The sequence below is a fragment of the Molossus molossus genome, unplaced genomic scaffold (genome assembly GCF_014108415.1).
Source record: "Molossus molossus isolate mMolMol1 unplaced genomic scaffold, mMolMol1.p scaffold_m16_p_12, whole genome shotgun sequence".
NCBI lineage: Eukaryota > Metazoa > Chordata > Mammalia > Chiroptera > Molossidae > Molossus > Molossus molossus.
Window position 1 is genome coordinate 65,926,085 of NW_023425347.1, and position 26,175 is coordinate 65,952,259.

The following is a 26,175-nucleotide window of genomic DNA, read 5'->3' on the forward strand; positions in this document are numbered from 1 at the left end:
GACATTCCGTGTGCTCTATTAAAAATGTTGCAGACACCCAATAAATCCATCTTTTCAATAAGTGTTTATTGAAACCTCCCCCCATCCTATGTGTCAGTGCTGTGCCAGACACAATAGTAAGCAAAACCAGACATCCTGTTCTTGTGGCACTTGCAGTTTGGCAGGGGAGAGAGACCTTAATCAAATAATTACACAAATAAATACAAAATTACAGTGGGGATGAGTGCTACAAAGGAGAAGCACATGGTGCCAAGGAGAGCATGTAATTGGAACATTTGACTTTGCCAGGATGGTCAAGGCAGCTTCTCTGTTGTGCTGAGCTCCAAAGGGTGTTGCCTCAAGGAAAGGCAGTCTGAAGGCTCTATGGGAATGAGCCTTCTGGTTTCAGAACCCCCATCCAAAGAATCAAGCAGGAAGTGTGTCCTATCCATTCTTTACTCTTCAGGACCTAGCCAACACTTGCTGCACAATCAGCACCCAATGAATATTTGAAAAAAAGAAAGGGAAAGAAGGAAAACCCCATTAGGCACCTTAGATATTTTAAGATAGCAGTACTATTCACCAGAGTACGAAATATCTTTCTCCTTAAGTTGTTACCATTTCAAGTTCTCGTCAGTGTTGTGGTCATTCTGTTCATTGTCAAAGTCCCTGTTACAGGTGATTCAAACATCAGAGAGGTAGCCTTGTGCAAAGAACACTAGTTTCTTGGAGTCAGAAACCCCTTTTCATGATTCACTTTCTTTAGGCTTTAGTTGCCTCTTCTGTGGAATGAGGAATATGTGTTCTTCTCTCACAGAAATTCTCTTCTAATTAACTGAGATAGTAAGAAAAAACTTTGTAAACACTAAGAGCTAAACAAACGTAGGATTTAAATATTTGGAGGGCTGCCACATAAGTGAAAAATTAGATTTATTTTTGTGTCTCCAGAGAACAAAATTAAATCAATGGATAGGAATTACCACATGCAGATTTCAGCTCAACAGAAGGAAAACAAAAGTTCTAATAACCAAAACTACTCACTAGTGGAATGGCTGCCTTTCAAGGGTGGGCATCCAACATTGGAAACACTCAATACAAGTATGCCATGGAAGGAGTTCCTAGTATGAGTGAGAGGATAGATTGAATAACTTTTAATGTTTCCTTTTAACCTTAGAATTCAACAATCTGATAGTCAAGACAGGCGAAGGAGCTGGGAGAGGGCATATGTGACAGATAGTAGCATGAACAGAAATATGGAGCAGAAATGAGTGTGGCATGTGTGTGCAACCATGAGGAAATTCCAGAAAGAAAGGAATGGTCTGTTTGGATTGATGATGCAATGGAAGATAAAGAGAATAACTAATATTGGTTACATATAAACTGTGTGCCAGACACACATGGTTCCATTTAAGCTTTGTGGGTGATTTCTAGCCTTACTCTGGTACAGAGGATATTGTCAGCCCCAGGAAGCCTTAGACATGGTTGGAGGACCTCCTGTCTAGGAGGCTGAGGAGTGGGCTACATCCTGCCCTGGGTGTTGGAGGGGGTCAAGAATACACAGTCAGCTGGGCTATAGGTTATGTTGAAAATTCACAAAGACAGAATTTGAATTCTTACTCTGCTTCTTATACTTCATGACTCTAGCAATATATTTAATCTCTGTGAACTTCAATTAATTTATATATATATAAATAGGGGCTCACCCTGGCCGTTGGCTCAGTTGGTTGAAGAATCATCCCATATACTGAAAGGTTGCAGGTTCGATTCCAAATCAGGGCATGTACCTAGGTTGCAGTTTCAATCTCTGGTCGGAGCATGTACGGAAGGCAACCAGTTAATGTTCTCTCTCACATCAATATTTCTCTCTATCTCTGCCTCCCTTCTCCTCTCTCTAAAATCAGTAATCATATCCTCGAATGAAGATTAAAAAAATTAAATAAGAAAAGTGGCTGGCATATAACAATGCTCAACTAGCAGTTTTATTTTGTTACTACAAATAATAAATGAGATCCATATGTAAAGCACTTACCAAAGAGGCTGGCATATGATAGGTATTCAGTTGATGTTAGCTCCCTTCCCCCTTGCTCATGTGTCTGTCTGCCACATTGATGGGGCTCCTGGAGGCCAGGGCAGTGGCTTGCTCACCCTGGTGTCCACTCTCTGGCTTAATGCTCTGCCCATATGAAGAACTCAATGAATGTCTGTTTCTTAGAAGTAAATTGATTACTCTTGATGACATGGTCTCTTTCTTCAAGTAGCCAGTGAGTCATGCCACTTTCTTTCTTCTTCCTGTCTCCTCTCTGGTTCTATTTCTGACTCTCATCAGTGGGAAGAGAATCGATGTTCATCAAAGTGATTTTTTAAAATAAAAGAGAGAGGGAGGGAGGTTTAGGAGCTATTCTTTGAGCTACTTTCCATTGAGCACAGGTCTGTGACAGCTGGATTGTTGTTGTTTTCAGCCTTGTTTATCTTTAGGTGAAATAACAATATCAACAATATTAACAGTAACAGCAGTAGTTCCTATGAGCTTTATTGAAAATCTGCTGTGTGCCTGGCACTCTGCCAGGCTCTACCCATACATTATCTTTAATCCTTACACAACTATTTCATGGTTGGCCTTATTATCACCACTTTACCGATATGGAAATTAAGGTTTAGAAAAATTAAATAATAATGAAAATGATAAATTTCCATATTTCAGTTTCTATTATGACTTAGACACTTTAAAAACATCTTAATTCATTGCAAACACCCTACAAAATAGGCATTATTATTTCCAGTCCAGATATAAGGAAGCTGAGCCTTAGAGAGATTAAAAAACAAACAAACCCAACTTGTCCAAAATCACACAGGTGGTGAATGGCAAAGTGAGAGTTAGACCAAGGCCTAATCAACTCTTACACTCATTCATTCCCTTTGTGTCTGGCCATTTTCTACTCTTTGAAGGAAGCTTCATGTTGAGACTCCAGCCTTGGGTAGGAGTGACACATGGCATGATACTCATTCACTCCAGCTGGGCAGACCTTGAGAACCTGCTCCTGGTGCTGACTCTGGAAATAATAATTGATAACTAATGCCCATCAGGTACTTCCTATGTACTAGAAGCTGTTCCAGGCATTTAAAATAGAATAACTTTCTTTTTTTTAAATCCTCACCTGAGGACATGTTTTTATTGATTTTAGAGACAGAATAAGGGAGGGAGGGGGGAGAGAGAGAGAGAAACATTGATGTGAGAGAGAAACATTGATTGATTGCCTCCTGTAAACTCCCTGGCTGGGACGGAATCTGCCAGGGCTATAATAACTTTCTTAATCTTCATAATAACTTTATGAAGTGAGGTATTGCTATTATTTCTATTTTTCTAGAAAAAGAAACTAAGACCACAAAAGGTAGATTGCCCAAGGAGAGGGTTATACAGGAGCATGAATACCTGGAGATGGCAATCACTAGGAGCCATTTTAGAGACTGCCTCCCATTATCACAGTTGGTAAGTGGTCGAACAGGGATTCACACCTAGAAATCTAACTCCAGAAATCATGCTCTTAACATCAAAATTATATGGCCTTTGCCCTGTCTGGTTTGGCTCAGCAGTTAGAGCATTAGCTCATGGACCAAAGAGTTGGGGGTTCGATTCTGGTCAGGGTCATGTACCTTGGTTGCAGTTCAGAACCAGCCCCTGGTCAGGGTTGTGAGGGAGGCAACCAGTTGATATGTCTCCCTCACATTGATATTTCTCTCTCTATCTCTCTCTCTCTCTCCCTCTCTCTCTCTCTCCCCCCCGCCCCCACACTCTATCTGAAGATAAATGGAAAAAATATCCTTGGGTAAAGATTTAAACAAACAAACAAACTATATGGCCTTTTTGTTTAACAAGTGGTGCTTGAATCCCTACGGTGTGCCCAGCTCTGTTCCAGGCACTAGGACTACAGAGATCAAACTGATTCCATGTCTAAGTTTATTTATTATTCCATACCAAGATTTCCAAATAATTGGGCATCAGTTAATAACAGAACTCTTCTGTCAAAGAGCTGGGACACCGGGCCAGGCTCTAGGCAGAGATGGGGGACTAGAAGTCCTCACAGAGAAACAGTCTAATGCAAGTGGAGTAAGAAGACTTAAGACCTGGTGGCAGTGAAGTCACTCAGATATCCTGCCCAGGCCTCTAGGTCACCAGTCCGGATAGAAGAGTCACTTAATTCTAAATCCTAGAAGACAAAATTTAGGATCTGAGTAATCTTGTCTGTGGTGTTGGCTCTAAGGAGCTCGGGAAGCAGAGGTAAGAGCATGGGAGGGGTGGATTAAATATGACTGCACTGTTTCCTAGGTCCACACACAGAGCTTTTTTTTTTTACCCTCACCCGAGGACATTTTTGCATGTATCTTCAGACAGAGCAGGAGGGAGACAGGGAGGAAGGGAGAGAGAGAAACATCGATGTGAGAGAGACACATGGAGTGGTCGCCACCCACATGACCCCAACCAGGGCCGGGGACAAACTGCAACTGAGGTATGTGCCCTTAGTGAGAACTGAGCCTCTGGACCGCAGGCTGACACTCTAACTGCTGAGCCAAACCAGCCTAGGCCACGGAGCTTTTTTTAAATCCTCACCCGAGGACATTTTTGCATTTATCTTCAGATAGAGCTGGAGGGAGAGAAGGGAGAAGAGAGAGAGAGAGAAACATTGATGTGAGAGAGACACATAGAGTGGCCATCACCCACACAACCCCAACAGGGCTGGGGACAAACTGCAACTGAGGTACGTGCCCTTAGTGGGAACCAAACCCGGGACTCTATGGTCTGCAGGCCGATGCTCTAACTGCTGAGCCAAACTGGCCAGGGCCACAGAGCTTTTATGTAGATATGGCAGACAGTGAATATTTCTCTGAGCCCTGCCAGAAACATAACTATCTTTTATTTATCTATTTATTTATTTATCCTCACCCGAGGATACCTTTCCATTTATCTTCAGATAGAGTGGGAGGGAAGGAGGGCAGGGGAGAGAGAGAGAGAAACATCCATGTGAGAGAAACACATCAACTGTTGCCTCCCATACGACGCCAACCAGGGCTGGGGATGAACCGCAATCGAGGTACGTGTCCTTGGCTGGAATCAAACCTGAGACTCTTTGGTCCGCAGGCCGACGCTCCAACCACTGAGCCAAACTGGCCAGGAGTTTTAAAAAATATATATATATTTTTTATTTCGGGGTGGGGGGGGAGAGAAACATCTACGTGTGAGAGAGACATCAATCAGTTGCCTTCCACACCCACCCCAATCAGGGATCAAACCTGCAACCTGGGCATGTGTCCTGACCAGGAATAAAACTGGTGGCCTTTTGGTTCACAGGGTGATGCTCAACCAACAACCAACTGAGCCATACCAGCCAGAGCCATTTCTCATCTCTTCACATCTAATCTATCAGCATGCTCTATAATTTACCTCTTAAGTACCTCTTTTTTAAAAAATGTATTGATTAGAGAGAGAGAGAGAGAGAGAGAGAGAGAGAGATGAAGGGAGAGAGGGATAAACAGAGGGGGGAGAGAGAGAGAAACATCAATTTGTTATTCCACTTATTTATGCATTCATTGGTTGATTCTTTTATGTGCCCTGCCCCAGGGATCAAACCCTCAGCCTTGGCGTTTTGGGACAGCACTCTAATCAACTGAGCTACCTGGCCAGGGCTCTCTTAAATACCTTTTGAATCTGGTTCTATTCCACCCCCTTTGTTACCACTCTAGTTCAAATCCTGATCAGGTCTCACCTGAACCACTGCAACGATCTTCTAACCAGCCTTTCTGCTTTCCATGCCTTTCCCTTCCAGTCCATTCTCCACCTCACAGTCAGAGTGTTCTTTCTAAAATTTAGATCTAATCATGTTAATCATCGCCTACCCATTTCCTATTTCCTATCATTCCAGATGTTCTTCTAGGGTACTCACTGGCAAAAACTTTCTTCTGCCAAAATATCTTTCCTTTACTTCTCTGCTTGGAAAATTCTTTAGAAAAGCCCCCGTTGTCCTCCTTCTATTGCCAAATAAGCACATCTTCAGGCAATGCTTCTGGGCTCAGTACAAATTCACCTGAGGGAATCATTATGTTGTCTATCACATTTCCAGTTCTCCTGGGCATATTATAGGATAGTACATTCTTGGGTGCGGGCATGTGACTTGCTTTGGCCAGCGAAATGGGAAAAGTGGAAGTTTTAAGTCAATACATGAGTCTCACACTTTCTTTCCCTCTGGTAGCTGCCTTGTCAGTCTTGATCCTAGAATAAGGAGGACGAAAAGCAGAGCACCCAGGCAACCCTTAGTGGATAAGTAACAATAGTAAAAAATAAAACCTTGTTTATTATGCTTGCTTGTTACTGAATAACCCACTCTAACCTAACTGGTACACTATCTCTGTTGACAAACCTTCCATAACTACCTAAAACCACCATGATTCTCTTACCTGACTTGTGTGACACATTTTCTTTGTACAACTTATCTGGTACTGATGACATACTGCCACATATTGCTAATTATCAGTTTGATTTGGTGTGTCTTAGCCACCTCCTCACTTTTACTGAGGCTTCCTGAGGGCAGAGATGGTGCTTGTTTCATTTTTATATCACACAAAGTATGGTTCATGGCCAAGGCAGTATACTGTAATAGGTGTAGGAGTCAGACAGATTTGTTTTGAATCCCAATTCTGATATTTAGTGGGCAATCTCTTACAAAAATAAACATATAAAAATTTTTATATTTTAGTCATTCTCCTATTGCTGAATATATAGGTTGATGATACTTTTTAAATAAAGTGGTAACAAACATTTTTGTGATTAGGTATTTGTTTGATTTTCCAATTTTGTAGGAAAAGTTTATAGGAGAAAACATTCTAGGTGAAAGGGTACAAATTTAAAAAAATTTTCTTTTAATCCTTACCCGAGGACATTTTTCCATTTATCTTCAGACAGAGTAGGAGGGTAGGGGAGAGAGAAACATCAATGTGAGAGGGACACATCAACGGGCTGCCCCCCATGCGACCCTGACCAGGGCCGGGGACGAACCGCAACTGAGGTACATGCCCTTGACCAGAATCAAACCTGAGACTCATTGCTCTGCGGGCCGACACTCCACCACTGAGACAAACCGGCCAGGGCAATATATATATGTATCTCCTCACCCGAGGACATTTTTTCATTTTTTTGTTCAGATAGAGTGGGAGGGAGAGAGAGAGAGAGAGAAAGATGGATGTGAAAGGACACATTGAGTGGTTGCCACCCGCATGACCCAACCAGGGCCAGGAAAAACTGCAACCGAGGTACATGCCCTTAGCGGGAACCGAACCTGGGTCTCTCTGGACCACAGGCCGATGCTCTAACCACTGAGCTAAAGCTACCAGGGCAGTACAAATATTTTTAATGCTATTGAGACTTCCAAATTGATTTCCAAAAAGATTGAATCAAATTCCAACTCCCATGAGCAGATGTGAGGTTGCATATCTCATTACACTTATGGGAATTATAATTAAAAATAAGGTTAAAACCTTGTTAACCCAGTGGAGGGCTCTGACCCAGCTTAGGGAGTCAAGGAAGATGTCCTGGAGTTGCTGACATATATGCTGCATGTTTTAAGATAAAACCTTGTTAAATATTCATTTACATTTTTTTTGTGAATTGTTTATTCCTCTTGCCTGTTGGGATTTTTAGTTATATTCTTATTAATTTCAATGAGGTTTTAAAAACCATTTTATTCTAGTCACCAAGATTAATATATGAGACATAATAGTTGCTCTTATTAGGTAACTCTTCTGGGGACTTTTTAGAAACAAAAACAAACTTTCTAAGAGGCTGACTCTTTCCTTTCCCACCTAGGACACAGCTGGGCAGGAGCGATACCGGACTATCACCACAGCCTATTACCGTGGGGCCATGGGCTTCATTCTGATGTATGATATCACCAATGAGGAGTCCTTCAATGCTGTCCAAGATTGGTATGAGATTCATTCATTCATTCATTCATTCATTCATTCATTCACCAAACTGTTCAAGAAAACCTAAAGCACGGTAGGCCTTGTGCTGTGGGCTAGAGAAATCTGAATCAATCAGATTGGCTCCTGTCCTCAAGGAATTCATGGATGAGAGGAGAGGACAGATCAGTAAGCAGGCAATGAAAATACTGTGTGACAGATACAGTGATGAAGAGAGTAACCAGGGCTGTCAGAACCCAGTGGAGGGCTCTGACCCAGCTTGGGGAGTCAAGGAAGGTGTCCTGGAGTTGCTGACACATATGCTGCATGTTTTAAGATGAATGAGAGTTAGCCAGAGGGGTGAATGGTTAAGAATTTTCCAGGAAAAAATATAGATGTGCAAAGGGGAGAAGGTAGGCAAGAGGATAGAATGAGCAAAAGTCATGAAGAATTTTATGTTCTGGGTAAGAAGTTTGGATTTTATCCCACAGATGATGACATTTGAGCAGGGAACCAACAGGCTCAGATTAATGTTTTAGAAAGATCATTCTGGCCATAGTAGTGAGTGAATCCACATACTGCTTCCCTATAAAGTTTATCCCTGAGATGAGTTAGGTGTCCAAGAGCACATCCGATCTAAGTTCGTAAAGATTCAACTCACTGTGGAAGTCAGCACAGCTCTTCAGTGGTACAACCTCTGAGCAACTTAAATCTTTCTTTCTGCAGCATAACTCACAGGTAGAAGGTAGCATGAGGGGAAGGATGGATGAGAGGAAGGAGCCAGGACCCTATGCTCCAATTAGTGGAAAGGATGAGGGATGAGGGGGCAAGCTGAGCATGCCGGGCACACAGCAGCAGTGCTGCCCAGTACCAAGCTTTTCTCCTGCTCCCTTTTGCCAACACCTGCCCTTTGAGGACTTCCCATTTCCCAAGGAACAGTTGCCATGACTATGTGAATCACTGTTTGTGTCTTGGGGCCTTGAGCTGAGAGTGGCCTTGCAGACTGCCTGCTGCACCCCCCTGTTCTAAACAGTAGTCCAGGGTGCCATCTGCACGTCTGTCATTCATGGTGGTCTGTGTTATCCTTCTCTGCTCCTTGATCATCCTCTTCTTCCTCCTTTCTCGCTCTTCCCTTTAACAACTCCTCTCTGCCTTCCTTCTTTCTTCTTCCTTTCTCTTTACTCCTCTTTTTTTCCTTTATTATTCCCCTTCTTCCCTCCAGTCATGATGTTTCTCTCCTCCTCCCATCTCCCCACATGGAGTGATTAGCTCCTTCTGTAAGTGTCTCCACACTGCTCATTCTTTGTTGGTCTTGACCTCTTTCTCCATCAGTCCGTGTTCATTCTGCCTCAGGAACACAGTGACTTTAACACCTGGTGACAATTTCTCCAAGAATAACCTGAGCTGCTAATCTGGGAGTTGAGAGTGGTTACAGTGGGAGGAGGGAGGAAAATGACAGGAAGAGTTGCATGAGGAAACATGGAGAGTTAGCTCCAGTTAACTGCCTTGAGGATGAAGACTGAGTATGTCTCTCTTCCAAGTCCTGGCCTTTGAGAAATTTGGTCCCAGGTTAGCCCCCACCTGCCATCTGAGCTGCAGTGCCCAGCTTGGAACCTAGCTCTTTGTTGGCCCACAACAAATGGTGGTTGAGTGAATTCCATCCTTTGAGGGATTGGCTTCTCACCATTAAACAAAAGGTTGGATCAGCTTTAGGAGCAGGGTTAATAATAGGTGCAGGTTGTAGTTAGGATTGAGTTAGATTGAGGGTCAATGTCAGGATAGGGTCATAATTTTTGATCTGCTTAAGGATTAACCATTTGCTGGCTTATTCATTCATCACACATTCACTGTCAAATTCTCTGATCTGTTTACTTGGTGGAGCTAGCACCCCAAAGATGAAAAAGCCTGTCCCTGCCCTGGAGGGAAGGACAGATAAATTCAGCTAAATGTAACAATAGCCTCAGTAAATGGGTAGGGGATCAAAAGGGGAAGTAATTGTTTCTACCTGGTGGTTGGTTGGAAAACAGAATTAGGCCCATTTCCACAAAAAATACATCTCCACAATATAAGGATCCTATTTTGTCCCCTCTTTTAAAATTTTGTTTCTAATTATAGAAGTAAAACATATTCACTTTCAAAATTTGAAAAGTACATAAAACTATTTTTTTAAAGTTTCATAATCATTGTATATGAAAGAAAGCACTGCTGATGTGATAGAAGGTTTATGAATCCCAGAGGAGGAGAGAGAGGCTAGCTGGGCCTGGGGAAGGCTTCCCACAGGGAATTGTGGGATGAGCCTTGAGCCTTGGAGGATGAGTTAATGTGGGGAAGGGATTCCCAGTACAGGCAAGGACAAAATCCATGGGAGAGCATTTTGGGGGAATGGGTGAGAAGGTTTGTAAAGTGGGAGGAAGGGTGATGAGGCTGGAGAGACAGAAGATGAGTAATCTTTAACACCTAACTGAGGGATCTAGACTTCATTGCATGAATAGTAGGCAGAAAGCTTTTAAGAAAGGATATGGTCAGATAGACATTTTAGCAAGAGTTCTCTACCCAGCGAGAAGAGGGAGGGGTGGATATATCAGAAGAGGGCTCCAAAGAGCTAGGTGAGGTTTGCAACCAGGGCTCAGGTATCAGCATCTGTGACAGCCAGTAGGGACATGTGTCTGTCTCTGTCCTCAGCTGAATTAATTAACAGTAACCTGGGTGTTGCTATTCCTATGGAAAGGAATTGGTTTCTTCAAGCTTCACAGAGTCCTTTACAGCCTGGGTGGGGTGTCACTAACATAGTCCTCTCTCTGTCACTCTTTAGGGCTACTCAGATCAAGACTTACTCCTGGGACAATGCACAGGTTATCCTGGTGGGAAACAAGTGTGACATGGAGGAAGAAAGGGTTGTTCCCACTGAAAAGGGCCGGCTCCTCGCAGAGCAGCTTGGTATGTATACAACACGTGTATGTTCATGTGTGTGAGTGTACATGTGTTCACGGAAGTGTGACTTGGGAGGGTTGTGCTTGCGAAGTATGTACATATGCGCTCTGTGTGCATTGTTTTATATTTGTGTGATGTACATATAGCTTTGTGCTAGGTGATTCATTATTATATGTTACATTTTGTTCCATTGAGTATATAAGTAAAACTTAAAATTATGAACTCTTACATGGAAGTAGGGAGCAGACTGACAAACTTCAAAGGAAGGGGGTGGGTAAGGTGGGAATAGAGATAAACCAAAGAACTTATATGCATATATGCATAACCAATGGACATAGACAACAATGCTTTAAAGTGGGGCACAGGAGTGGGGAGGAGGAAGTCAATGGGAGAAAAAGAAGAAACATCTGTAACAAAAATTAATTAATTAATTTAAAATAATCATAAACTCTTTTTTTACTAGCTCCTTCCACAAAAGATTTGAGATGTTTTATAAAAGTCATCATAGAACATTTTAAAAATCAAAATAAGTAAGAAAATTGGAGCAAAGGAAAATCAAGGGTAGGAGGAAAATAAAAGGAAGCCAGTGATGAGATAAGTATGTATATTGTAAATTCTTGGGTATGTGCAAGAGTTGGGCCAAAATATTGGCTTTGAGCTTCCTAGCAACTATTGCAAAGAGGGAAATATAATCCGTTTCAGAGGTAACTCTTAAGTTAAATACAAACCCATTATTCCAGAGAAGCACTGCTCTTCATTGGCAGCTGTGAGCAGCCTGGCCGATGTGGCTAAGTGGTTGAGCGTTGATCCATGCATCAAGAGGTCACCAGTTTGATTCCTGGTCAGGGCACATGCCCAGGTTGTGGGCCCAATCACCAGTGGGAGGCATGCAGGAGGCAGCTAATTGATGTTCTCTCTCATCAATGTTTCTATCTCTCTCCCCCTTTCCCTTCCTCTCTCTCTAAAAATCAATAAAGAAAAAACAACAACAAAAACTGTGAGCAGACTCTATGTGGCATGTGACAGTGTCCTTAATATCAAACAACCTTACAATAACTATAATACTGAACGTTATAGGTTGTATCTTACACTTTCTTTCAATGTAAACTGATCCTTCCTCACCAAAACACGGTTTACAACAAAAATTACTGTATGAAGGAATGAAACTGTGGCTTTAAGTATGCAGCTCAATAATGCTCTGACTGAGGAGCAAGGTTAAAGTATCTTGATTCTTGTGTTCCATTGAGACTCAGGTACCTTAAGTGTGTCTCAGTGGCCCCACAGCAGGACTCCTGCCTATACTTGCTTGAAATAGCAGCTTTTTCATTTCTTTTCTGTATTGGGGTTTAATGTAAGGTTGACTTAGAGAACTCTTCCTTTAGAACAGCAGTTCTCAACCTGTGGGTCGCAACCCCTTTGGGGGTCGAATGACCCTTTCACAGGGGTCACCTAAGACATAACAGTAGCAAAATTACAGTTATGAAGTAGCAACAAAAATAATTTTATGGTTGGAGGTCACCACAATATGAGGAACTGTATTAAAGGGCCGCGGCATTAGGAAGGTTGAGAACCACTGCTCTAGAAGAATGGATATACTGCTTGGCTTTCAGTCAGTCTCTCTAAGTAGTTATCACAGCCTAGGTGCTGTAAGTTTTCAGAAGTAACAAGTTTAAAGTTATACTTTCTGACAATTTCTGAAATACAGATATTTGGGCTGGGAAGTGGGTAAACTGTATAATGTACCAGTGTGTTGTATATATTTGTATTATGCGTGTTGTATATATTTGTATTACATGTATTATGAGTGTGTGTTGGGGGAGGGGTCCTATACTTCTTTCTCTCCTCCCCTATTTTTCCAGGGTATTCTGGAATAGAAATGAGCAAACTGTAGGTAAATAATAAATAGGGAGATTGGATCATCATGAATTGTGCTATTCTTATACCATCACAGAGGTTCTCAGGGTCTAGAAAATGCCTCCACCCATTTGTGGTTTACAGAACAGTAAGCATGTGGTGAAGCCCACACCTAGGTAATCTCAGGCTATGTCTTTATGTCTTCGACCTGCTGTCACCAGGAAAACACCCAGCACTCTCCCTGGACCTGCTATGCCCCATCTGTGCCCCATCCCCTACCCTCATTTATCTGTGAACCCTTACTCAGTTTTCAAAACAGCTTAAACTTTACACCTTCCATGAAGCCTTTCCTGGCTTCCCAGAGCTCTTTTCTTTGTGTCCGCACTTGATGTACCCCATACAGGCAGCAGTCACAGTCCCCATTGCACTTGTCTTCTTGTCCATCTCCCCAAAGCTCCATGAGGACAGGAAATTAGTCTCGTTTATCTTTGTACCCACAGTGCCTAGCATATGGCCTGGCCCTGAGTAGATACTGCACAAATATTTTTTTATTAAATTTTTATTATGTTAAGTATTTGGCTATTCCATTTAACTTCAATCCAGTTAAGACTTCCTGAGTACCTACTCTATGCCACGTACTGTGCAGTAAAATAGGGTACATTCCATGGTTTGTGAAGGACAGAAACAATACCCCAAGTGATCAGTGTTGTGATAGAGGGATATGGGGGAGGGGAGGAGGAAGCACAGAGGAGGCACTTAATTCAGTTGGGATCAGAGAACATGATGCCCAAGCTGCATCTTGAAGACAAGTAGGAGCAGCCAAGTGAGGAAAAGAAGCAAGACATTCTAAACAGGGGGAATAACACTAGCAAAGGTAAGGAATAGCATTTCATGTTCCCGCAACCATAAATCATGAGATTGTGTGAGCTGAGAGTAGTGTTTCTCAAAGAGAGAGACCCATGAACACTGGAAGTGTGCAAAATGATTTTATGTATATATTTTTGTGTGTATTAGAAAAAATATAATCAGCATGTCAAGTCCTTAGAGTTAAACAAGACTAAGTTTTAAAAAGGTGAGTTAGTTTTATACTAGAAAAGAATATATAGCCAGCATGCCAAGTCCTTATGACTAAGATTTTTAAAAAACAAGTTGGTTAAATATTTACTAGGTGTTTACCATGTGCCAGATACTATAAGTGTTTTAAGGTATTAATCATGTAATTCAATTCTCCTAGAACCTTCTGAGACATGTAATTTTATTATCTCCAAGTTATTATTATTATTATTTTTAATCCTCACCTGAGGATATTTTTACATTTATCTTCAGACAGAGTGGGAGAGAGGGAGGGAGAGAGAGAAACATCAATGTGAGAGAGACACATTGATTGGTTGCCACCCACATGACCCCAACCGGGACTGGGGATGGACTGCTACTGAGGTACGTGCCCTTGGCTGCAATCGAACCCGGGACTCTTTGGTTTGTGGGCTGACGCTCTAACCACTGAGCAAACAAACCTGCCAGGGCCAAGTTTTTGTTTATTTATTTTTTCCTTTATTGATTTTTTTTTTTTTTTTTTTAGAGAGAGAGAGGAAGTGAGAAGGAGAGAGAGATAGAAGCATTGATGAGAGAGAACATCAGTTGGCCACCTCCTGCATGTCCCACAATGGGGATCGGGCCCACAACCTTGGCATGTGTCCTGATCAGGAATCAAACCGGCGACCTTTTGGTGCATGGGTTGACGCTCAACCACTGAGCTACAATGGCTAGACAAGTTATTATTTTTTTAACAGATGAGAAAACTGAGGCACAGAGAAGTTGGGTAACTTGCTTAAGGTCACACAGTTAGTAATAGGTAGAGTCAGACTTTTAACGTAAGCACTGGTCTGGCTCCAGAGCATAACCACTTAACCACACTCTAGGGCAAATATGGTAATAATGGGTGATATATATTGAGCCAAACATTCTATGAAATACTTTGCATTAATTATCTCATTTAATTCTCAATATAACCCTTCAAGGTAGGTACTATAGGGCAATACTCTAGAAAATGAAGTTCATAGATTAAGTAATTTGCTCAAGACTACACAGTTAGGAAGTAGTGGAGTCAGTATAGATCTATCAAATTTATGTAGAAATGTAGATGGAAGTGAGATTAATTCTTAGTAAGAGGTTTAGGGAGGCACCTGAAGAGGGCCTTAATGAACTGATCAGATTTGGGCAGGTCAAGGTAACCCATTTCTGTCCTACTCAACTTCCTGAGCTTTCCTCTATTGCTTACCAGAACTTTCTTACTTACATGTCTATATCTCTTGCTAGATCTCAAGAGTAGCTGAAGTTATGTCTTCTAATTTGTTTCCATTATTCCAAGCACCCATAACATGGTAGATATTCATTTAAAAATATATTTTGAGCATGTACTCTGAGTCAGGCAGTTTCTGTTTTGGCACTTAGGATATAACAGTGAACAAAACAGCCCTCATCCTTACTGTCCTGAAACCAAGAAACTTTAACAAATAATTAAACAAAAATATATATAATTCAAATGGTATAAATGGGTGAATTGCATGATATGTGAATTATATCTCAAAGCTGTTAAAAATTGTGATAAGTTCTGCATGAGTTAAGACTCTTGTTATAACAAATAATAAAATCCCAAATCAAACTAGCTTTAATTAAAAATATATACATTTAGCCCAGCCGGTGTGGCTCACTGGTTGAGCATTGACCCATGCACCAAGAAGTCGCTGGTTTGATTCCCAGTCAGGGTACATGCCCAGGCTGTGGGCCCGATCCTCAGTGGGGGACATGCAGGAGGCAGCCAATTAATGTTCTCTTTCATCAATGTTTCTATTTCTTTCTCCCTTCCTCTCTAAAATTAATAAAGAAAAATATTAAAATATATATATGTGTACACACACACACACACACACACATTTAGTTCATGTACCCAGCAAGTCCACTAGACCCAGGACTCAGTTGCACTCTCTGGTTCTCAGCTTTACTTATCCCTTCAGCCTCCACTTGTAGTCAAACTCTGCATGGGGAGTAAGATGGATGATGGCAACTCCAGATTCATATCTTCCCAAATCCTGCAAAAAGAGCCTCTCTCTCCCAGCCACCATATATGAATCTCAGGGAAGAATATGACTGGTCACCTGTGAGTCACATTCCTCTCCCAATGGCTGGGGAGGCAAGTATTACAACCTATAGTCACACCACAACTGTTTCAAATAGAGGTTCCTTAAAGGAAAGTATGGTGAGCAGATAAAAAGAACATAAGCTACTAGTGCTATGAAGAAAGTGAAAAAGAGAGACCTAAGTTTAGACTGGTGAGTCAAGATCTTCTGAGAAGGTAACAGTTAAGCTGAGAACTAAAGGCTGAGAAAAAGTTGGCCAGGCAAAGGGTGGGTATGCAGGGCAAAAGGGTGTGGGGGTGGAGGGGAGTGTTCTACAACAAGAATAGGCCTCATGTGGGGTAGAGCTTGAAACACTTATTAGAGTGAAAGAAGGCCATGTCACAGGGACTAAGCAATCAACAGGAGAATCATGTGAGAAAAGAGTAGAGAATTAGGTAGAGACCTACTTCTTGTGGACCATGTTAAGAATTCTGCAAGGAAGTGGTCAGATATGGGAACAGTGAGGGAAGATGGTTAGCCTTCCTCATCACCACCCTAGTCCTATCCCTCTGCTATGCCAGCTATTAAGTAAGTTTCCATAGTCTGCTTGTGAGAGCTGCAGTGTCATTCTCTGCTTTATGGGATCCCTCTTCAGGATTTTCTTTCTTTTTTTTTTTTTTTTAGCTTTCTCAGCTCATTCAGCCAAAACTATTGATATGGCTAGCAACTAGCAAACTAGCATTTATTGAAGTTGTGAGTGAGTAGCAACAGGTCTTCTATAAAATTCTAGGGACATGAGTCAGGCTGTAAAGACCCTGAGGAAAGTGAATCTTTGGGAGGGTGAAGGAGCTTCAAGGACTCCTATTCCAGGAAACATGGCATTTTAGGGTCTGGCCAGAGCCCAGGGAAGCTAGGAAAAGGTAAATATGCTTCTGCCTACAAGAAAAGAAGAGATCCATTTAAAATGTGGATTTGAAACATGTACATAAAGACACACACATGGGAAAAGCATCAGATTAGAAATGGGAGATTGAAGGTTTTTTTCCTGCTTTTGCCACTAATTTACTATGTGACCTTGAGCATCTTGTTTCTTGTCTGTGGGTCTCAGTTTGCCCCTCTGAAAAAAAGTGATATGGATTAGTTTTCTGGGAAGGTCTGTTTGGCTTTATTCCTCTTTGATCCTATGATTTCAAGCCACAAAATTCTCCACTCATTACTCAGATTCCACAGACCCTTGCATACTGCCTTACTTATTTTAGGTGCTTGCTGAATGTTTTTTTGGATTGGGATGAATTATTGAAACCTTGCATCACTGAGCCTGATTCCAGAGAAATAAAGACCTCGTTGGTGTTGATAATTGTAACTAACTTTGGTGAAATTCACAATGTGCTTTCACAACAATTCTCTTATAACTCTCACTCTCCCCTGTAGCCTGGAAGGCAGCATTATCATCAGCTCCACTAAGTCCAGACTACTTGGGGTTTCTTGCACACTAAGAGCTATACCACACTTCTGTGTCTTATTTTTTCACTTAAAGATTACATGACCTTACAGTTTGTGTTTTTTAGGTGTCTTTTGTTGGGAGTATAGTTCTTTTCTTTTCTTTTTTAATCCTCACCCAAGGATATTTTTCTATTTGTCATTAGATAGATTGGGAGGGAGAGAGAGAAACATTGATATGAGAGAGACACATCAACGGGTTGCCTCCCATATGACCTGACCAAGGCCAGGGATGAACCACAACTGAGGTACGTGCCCTTGACTGGAATTGAACCTGTGACTCATTGGTCCACAGGCTGACGCTCTAACTGCTGAACCAAACTGGCCAGGGCGGGAGTATTGTTCTTAAACATTTATTCATGTTGTTTTGATTACCCTTATGTTATTAACAGATAACAATAAATGCTGTGGAATTGTGTTTTTAAAGATTTTTTTATTGATTTTGAGAGAGAGAGAGACATTGATGTGAGAGCAAAACATCGATAAGCTACCTCCTGCATACCCCCTACCAGGATCAAACCCATAACCCGGGCTTGTGCCCTGACCAGAAATTAAACCAGTAACCCTTCAGTGCATGGGATGGTTCCCAACCAACTGAGCCACACTAGCCAGGGTCGTGTAATTGTTTTTATTTATTTTTTATTTTTTAAAGATTATGTAACTTTTCTGAGCCATACAGGTAGTAGGTGGCAGGACCAATACTACTCAAACTCAGCCTTTGGACTTAAAATCCCAAGGCTCCCATTTTATCATCCAGTGCTGGTTTCCTAAAAACTTGCCATAGTTTCTCTTCAAATTTCCACCCTCAGTCACAGTGTTAATGAGATTTCCTTAGATTATATTGTGGTAATATATAACCTGAGTCATAAGTTTAGATAATAGTTTTTTCTCTCTCTCACATTACATGCCACGGCAAGTCAGCTGCAGCTCCATTACAACTTTCTACTCTGGGACCCAATCTGGGATGACTAAACTACACAAAGGCTTTTCTTAAAGATTTTGGTGAGACTTAGAGTGTCCACATCCATTGGCCAAAACAAGTCATAGAGTCAAATTTGATGTTGAAGTGGGAAGATATATATACTTCCTATAAGGAGGCGCTGCAAGCCACTTGGCAATCTGTAGGGATGTAAAATCCTCTACAGGGAGGGCAATGAACAATATGTCACAATCACTAAATGCATGATGGACCCTGGGGACACAGAGGTGAATGAGTTCCCTGCCCTCAAAATCCTCATTGACCAGGGAAATAAAATAGTAGAGAGATCACTTCAACATCCTTTGGGTAGACGTCTGTGCTAGTCTTTAGCCTGTTTGCTATCATTCTTCACCCTTAACCTGCTCTGTCTTTTCCTGCAACCCCCTCTGGGGTGTTCAGTTTTGCAGGCTGTGTTCGTTCCCCAGGCTCTCATGACTGTGGCTCTTGACTGAGTTAGCCAAGGGGAGACACAGACAGGTGATGGGAGATGGGGAAAAGGGAGAAATCTGCACATGCCCCCCCAACCCCTTAGCCAGCTTTTCCAGTACAGGTTGCTCCTCTTTGACTCCTGCTCCTATGGTTCTGGTTTCCTTTGGCCCCAGTGATAGTTTTTGTTTTGTTTTGTTTTAATTGATTTATTGATTTTAGAACAACAAGAAGGGAGAGAGAGAGAGAGAAAGAGACATTAGCCTTGGCCGGTCTGGCTTAGCAGTAAGAGCATTGGCCTGTGGACCAGAGAGAGAGAGACATCGACTTGCTGTTCCACTTATTCACACACTCATTGGTTGACTCTTTATATGTGTCCTGACCAGGGCTTAAACCTGCAACCTTGGTGCATCAGGTTGACACTCCAACCAACAGCACTACCTAGCCAAGACTTTTTTTTTTTAAGCTGTTAATAATCTCTGGGTTTCCTCACTATTCAGTTTGGCCTCTTAGTTCTTCTATCACCTATATAATCAGTTCCCTCTGGATTAAATATTAAGAATAGTTCCCACCCTTCCCAGTGTGGCTTGGTTGGTTGGGTGTTGCCCTGTGCACTGAAAATTGCCAGTTCGAATCCCGATCAGGGCACATTCCTCGGTTTTGGTCTCGATCCCTGGTGGGTGGCATGCAGGAGTCAGCCAATAGATGTTTCACTCTCACATTGATGTTTCTCTCTCTCATTCTCTCTTCATCTCTCCCTAAAAAGGATCAATTAAAAAAGAAAAAGAATAATTCCCATTTTCCCATTGAGATCTGACTAAAACAATTGGGTATGGTACTATTACAGGGGAGAGGTACATTGTATGTTCAAAGTGATAGAGGTTGGGTGGGAAGAGAAAGCAAAGGCTCTCTGGAATCAGTGATTCCTAATAAAGATAATTAGGAGTAAGAGCTAGAGAGTAATAAGCCTGAGAAAAGGCACCAAATAAGAAAGTGTTGATATTTCTGGAACATGGTGTCAGCCAGGAAGATGAGGCTGGAGAAGTAGACAGAGGCCAAATGATGCAGGGCCATGGGTGTTAAGCCAGTGAGTCTAGCTATTGCATTAATTAGACCGCTCTCAGTTCCAGTGACACAAATGCAAGTCAAAATAGCTCAGGTTATAAGGACAGGGGCATAGCTGAAACAAAATGAAAGAAAAGGTAGCTGAAATGAGATGTTTAGGAAATTAAGAGGCCAGGTGTTGTTGGATGGATTGTCAACATGAAACCCAGGGTTCCTGAGAATGAGAACAACCCTGGATGGGAAGGAAGACAGGGAGTCCCTTCCCAAAATCATCAGTGATCAGAGAGGTGTGAGTTGAAGGTTGACACATCATGGAAATAAAGAGATATCAGAGCAGAATGGAGAAGGGATGTGAAATGTTCTGGGGCAGGGTCAGAATGGAGAGGTGAGTTTAGTAGGTTGCAAGTTTCTGAAGGGAATTTTGAAGTCAAATTTAGAAGCAGGAAGCATGGACACTGTTTGTGGTTCTGTGGGTCTGTGACAGCTGCCTTTGGACTAGATAGGTAAACATGATCATTTTGAGGTGGAAGGAATTATACCAGATTCAGTTAAGAATTGGGACCTATTAAAGACAGCAGAAATCCCATTGTTCTGAAGCCAATTAGAGGGAGGCAAGGACTGGGGGCTAGATCTGACTAATCAGTTGTCATCTTTATGATCTCACTAGATGCTCAGCTCCTGAGAATCCTTACTAATGAACCTGGGGAAAAGGTTACCATCTGGGCCTACTAATGACTTTTCAGGAGACTGACAGTAATTGGGTGGAGGTGCATTTGGAGTTGTTCTGCTAGCAAAAGAACTGGCTAGGCAATGAGCTGGTTACTTGAATCAGAGTTCTCATACCTCAGGTACCTTTGAGATGACCGTGGGGACATGTCCTTGGCAGGACATATGAGCTCTCTATGTTTGGCCACTTACTACCTCATCTCTCACTATTAGAGCTTTCTGCTCTAATAAGACCACACTGCTATGGTCATTCATTCTAGCATAAAGGCTGTTTTTTCCCCCATTATTGTGCTTATACTTTTCCCATGTGGCATGTTGCACATGCATGTGCTCACACATACACTCACAATCACGTCTTTATCTAGCTGATATCTTCTTAGAAATCAGCTTCTCCAAGAAGCCTTCCCTAGTCCCCAGGCTCATTTAGGTACCTCCTTTGTGCCCTGACAATCCTCTGGCGTCTTACCACTCCAGCTTTTATCATTATAATATTTTCACTGTGTCTGATTCACCTCAGTGTCCCCAGTGCCCAGCACAGGATCTGCCATGCTCATTAAGCTCAGTTTTTATGACCCTTACCGTGCACATCCCCTCACCCACACCTTCCATTATCTTTCACACCTTCTTCATTCATCTATTCATTCAACCGGTACCCACTAAGCACCCACTCTAGCTCAGATGAATGACATGGTCCCTGCTCTGAAGCTTCTTGTCAAATGGAATTCTCCATGAAGGGTGACATGTGCTATGGCAAAGGAAGCAAAGAGGAGAGTGAAGAGGCCCTATCTAAACGAAGTCCTGAAGAATGAGAAGTTAGGTGAAGAGTTTCATTCAGTACTGGCCTTAAAGGCTCCCATCCCCACTAACTTCTGGAAGTGTCCTCCCTCTCCTCTCCTCTGCCACTGCATTCCTGCACAGCCTCTGGTTTGCTCTACCTGGGTTAGAAATAATATAGTGTGTTCTGTCACTGTTCCATTTGAGAGTGAGTCAAGGGGGCATAAGGGATAGAGTCCTGGCTAATGCGCCATCTCTAAGACTCAGTTTCTCTCTGTAAATTATAAGTAAATGATAACCCTTGTCTCACCCCTGCCCCATCACAAGGTTGTTTTAAAATTGAATTTGTGAACTGTTAAGGACCATGCACATGCGAGGGACTGACCCTGATTAGTGTGTCTTTTCTCCACAATTACATTTGGTCTCCCTTTGTCCCTGGCATTCAACATGAACCTGGTACAAAATCAGTATGCAATAAAGACCTGGTTTATTGATTAACAATGGACGATGAAGAAAATGAGCGTTTCCCCAAAGGTCCTGGGAGACAATGCAGAGGCAAGGAAGCTGGGACTAAGGTTGGCTGGGAATATAAGGGCCAATCACTTCACGTACTTTTGTGTGTTTAATTCTTATTACCACCCTATGAGGTATGTAACATTTACCCCATTCTATAGATGAGGAAACAGGCTGAGAGACATTAGGCAACTTGCCTATGATCACACAGTTGGTAGCTGACCGAGACTGTATTCAAATCCAGACTATCTAACTCATGGGCCTCCTCCCACTGCCCACCTGCACAATGTGACATATCTTCCCTTCAGTACCAATTCCTCAGAAGGCATTTGTGTCCTTGGCCTTGACCTGTGTCCTCATGTTCATCTAAACTGTTGGCTTAAGCCTATTTACTTCTTTATCTGTTTGCTCCTTTCCTAGGCAGATAACACCCCCACCTTGTCCCCTAACACTGTCACTTGTAATAAGCCAGTCAAAGACCAGAGGGTCAATTATGATGATATTCAGGAAAAGCTACATGCTGGAGGGTCTCTGAAGCTGACTAGGTGTACTGCCTGAGGCTAATGAGCCAGCAGCTGCCTCCTTCTTCATCACATGCTGCAATTAGCCAGCACTTCTGCAGCTTGCCTTTTTCAGGTCAGAAAATGGGCCACAGGAGAAGCTATCGACAATTGTAGATGGGCTGGCAGGAGTTCTGAGTGCCTTCAAGTTGGGATGGCTGGGGAAGAGGAGCCTTGTTTGTACCTGGGGGCTTCAGCCTCTTTGTGGATAATGTGGTAATGGCCCTCCTTTGTGGGAAAAGATGAAAAAGAGGGAGAGGAGAGAAATGGATGAAAGAAGAAGAGGAGAAAGAAACTGTCACTATAACAGGCAACTTTTGTACAGCAGTTTATCCATCACCTCACTCAATCCTTCCAACTAGTCTCAGCAGGAAAACACTGTTATTTCTACTTAACAAATGGGGAGTCTGAGACTCAGAGAGGTTAAGTGATTCAAAAAGATGGAGTGACTTGCCCAGATCCAGATACTGTATTCGTCAGATAAAAGCATAGGAGGCTAAAGATACTTGTAAAGAAAGAAAAAGATATGATCAGTAAAAAAATAAAAGGTGAGTGAAAGGGAGAAAGAGAAAGAAATAGGAGGCTGGGCTGTGTATGGACTTGGGAGACAGCCAAACCCAGATCTAGACCCAGTTTCCACTAATACAGCCATGTGGACTTGTGTGAGCTATATAATCTCTTGGAGGCTTTGTTTTCTCAGTTATAAATTGGAGAAGATTACATTTACCCAACAGGCTGCTGTGAGGATTAAGATGATATCTGTAAAAATCCTAGCATAGCCCTGGCCGGTTTGGCTCAGCGGTTAGAGCATCGGCCTGCGGTCCGGAGAGACCCGGGTTCAGTTCCCGCTAAGGGCATGTACCTCGGTTGCCTTTTGTCCCCGGCCCTGGTTGGTCGTGCGGGTGGCAGCCACTCGATGTGTCCCTTTCACATCGATGTTTCTCTCTCTCTCTCTCTCTCTCTCTCTCTCTCTTCCCCTCTCTCCCTCCCACTCTATCTGTGCAAAAAATGGAAAAATGTCCTCGGGTGAGGATAAAAAAAAAAAAAAATCCTAGCATAGCATCTGGCATATAGTAAGTGCTCAATAAATATTAGAGACCCCAAGAAGAGAGTGTAAGGATCATAAGGGAAAAGGGAGAGCTAAAATGAAAAAAAGGGACAAAAGAAGCTTTTGAGGAGAAATAAAGATAGACTTGAAAGGAAGGAAAGAGGTAGACAGACAAAAGAGGAAGGAGTAGGCTAGGGCAGGGAAGTGATGGAGAAAGCAACTTAGGCTTCCAAGGGCTTCCACCAGCCTGGCCAAGATTCCTCAGTTGGAAAGCAGCCACTTTGTCTAAATCAAGAGGGCCTTTCTTGTGTCTCCTAGGACAAGCAAGTTTTTTCATTGCCACAGAAAGTGTCGTTAAGGATACAAAACAGACAAGAATGTCTCATGCTTTAGGTGCAGTTTTCCCTGGGCCTTTTTTGGGGGGGAGGGGGGCACGGGGAGGGAGAGATACAGGGCAATTCCAGGGGAATTCAGGAAGGGAAAACCCCATTGAATGGAGCTAAGCCATTGTATCTGTGGGTAAAAAAAGCAAACAGAGTTTTGCTTTATTCAGTGTGGATCTTGGGGTACCTCCCAGAGCCTAAACTAGTGCTAGCAAGACTAGGAGGAGAGGGAGGCAGGGGAAAGAGGAGGAAAAGCCCTGGTTAAAAAGGCCAAAGCCTGGGCTTCTCATAGTTATCTTGGGCAAGTCAGTGTATTTCTCTAAGCCACAGTGTCTGCATTAGTGCAATAGAGAGGGTCTGCCTGGACCCTCTTTCCCCCAGGTGTGACATGAAGATCAAATGAGATAATGGATGTGATAAATGCTTTGGAACTGGTGAAGTACTGTGCACACATATTGAAGTAGTCACTCTATTAGAAAATACATCTAATGGCTCCCCTCTCTGTCAGGCACAGAGCTATACACTTAACATTCATTATCTTGTTTAGTCCTTGAACTGATTCTATGAGGTAGGTAAAATTATCCCTATTTATAAACCAGGGCATTGATTCATGAAGAGAAATAGATGACTTTCTGGAGATTACACAGCTGATCAATGGTAGAGCCAGGATCTGTCCAATTCTAAAACCAGTGCAGGCAATCCCTGCTCTGTACCATCTCCTTGAGGTAGAATTCTCTGTCCATGGAATTGGGCCTCCTTGCTTCACCCCTGAGCACTGGCTGTAGTAATCCAGAGTATTCTGGACAGGGGCCATGAAAGGGAAGGAAAAAATACTTATCTCTATCTCTCCTCTCTCCTCAGGGTTTGACTTCTTTGAAGCCAGTGCTAAAGAGAATATCAGCGTGAGGCAGGCCTTTGAGCGCCTGGTGGATGCCATTTGTGACAAGATGTCTGATTCGCTGGACACGGACCCCTCTGTGCTTGGTACCTCCAAGAACACCCGTCTCTCAGACACCCCACCGCTACTACAGCAGAACTGCTCATGTTAGGCAAGGCCCACCCTCCTGACCTCCCCTCATTGTGGCCCCATACTCACCGTGCTTCCCCTGTGAAACTCTGTCCACCCCCAACCCCAAGCCAGCTGCATTGCTGCTGTTCTTTGCCTACAGTGGAGGTGGAAGCATGCCCCAGGGGTTCTCTGCAGATGGCCCCACTTACAGATACTCAGCACTACATTAACAGCCAGGTTGCATCGTGGGTAGAGATTCACTTTACAAAAGAAGACTCCATTTTACAAAGAGGATTCACTGCAGGGATTTGGAAAGCAAATTTCTTTTCTGCCTTTATAATAAGACTTCTTCCATTTACCAAAACTTGATACACATATACTTTTCAGGGCCTGGCCAACTGTGTAAAGTGAGGCCTACCTGCACAGCTAATCCTATTTAAAAACCTCCCCATACATGACATGCTTATTTCATATGAGGCTCCCCTGTGGAGCTTCCTCACACTGCAAGTCAAGCTTGCCTCTCAAAGCCCTATGTCTGTTACCACGGATGCCCGCAGGGCCTGGGCAGTTGCTGTGGTGACAGGCCAGAGCTAATCTCCAGAGAGCTCTCTAATGATGCTGAAGGAGCAAAGGCTGAGTCAGAAACACACTTAAAAGAAAAAGATTATTCCCTGCAAAATGTCAAAGGTTCCTGTTATATGAAAGAGTACGCTAGGAAGCTCAAGAAAGACATAGAGAAACACATAAAAAAGCAGGTCATGAATTTCTGATTTTGCTGCTTTCCAGCTGGTTCTTAACTGTGGGAACTCTATGAAATTGGTCACTGGTTCTTAAATTCCCAGAATCTGACAAATTTAGAGTTGGTAGGATCTCGAATTTGACCTAGTCTGGCTAGTTAATTCCAATCCCCATCTCTGACAAGTGGCTGTCAGGCCTCACAACCAAAAATCTCTTCCTCTAAAGTACACGTTCTAGGCAGGGACGGGAGCTCACTGTTCACACTATCTGTAGGCAGCTCTCATAATCCAAACATTTTTCTTGTTTTAAGTTAAAATCTGCCTCCTAGAAATTATTCTTCCTTTTCTCACTCAATTTGTACTAGATGTGCTATTAAAGACCTTACAGAGTCTGTTCCCTCTGCCCCATGACACCCTTAGGTGACTTGAGAAAAGAAGTCACGATCCCTGGGACCTGTCCTTTCTCTAAATCAAATAGTTCTAATTTCTTCTGCCATTGTTCACAGGGTCTTTTCTACATCCTGACTTTTCTTCCAACCCATCTTTCAATCACTCCTGAGAAGTCCAACTGGGAAATGTGATTCAAAGCGGAAGAAATCTAAGGCAGGGCATGACCCTAAAAAAATTG

General features: G+C 42.6%; 1 protein-coding gene across 1 annotated transcript in view; it reads left to right on the forward strand.

The window, feature by feature from the left end:
* RAB3B (RAB3B, member RAS oncogene family) overlaps window positions 1-25,403 on the forward strand; it is a 68,714-nt gene extending 43,311 nt beyond the window's left edge. Inside the window, exons 3-5 of the mRNA XM_036256543.1 lie at window positions 7,832-7,950; window positions 10,739-10,863; window positions 24,663-25,403. Coding sequence (XP_036112436.1) covers window positions 7,832-7,950; window positions 10,739-10,863; window positions 24,663-24,850 — 432 coding nt within the window. The 3' untranslated portion in view covers window positions 24,851-25,403. The remainder of the gene's footprint in view (window positions 1-7,831; window positions 7,951-10,738; window positions 10,864-24,662) is intronic.
* Window positions 25,404-26,175: the final 772 nt, after the last annotated feature.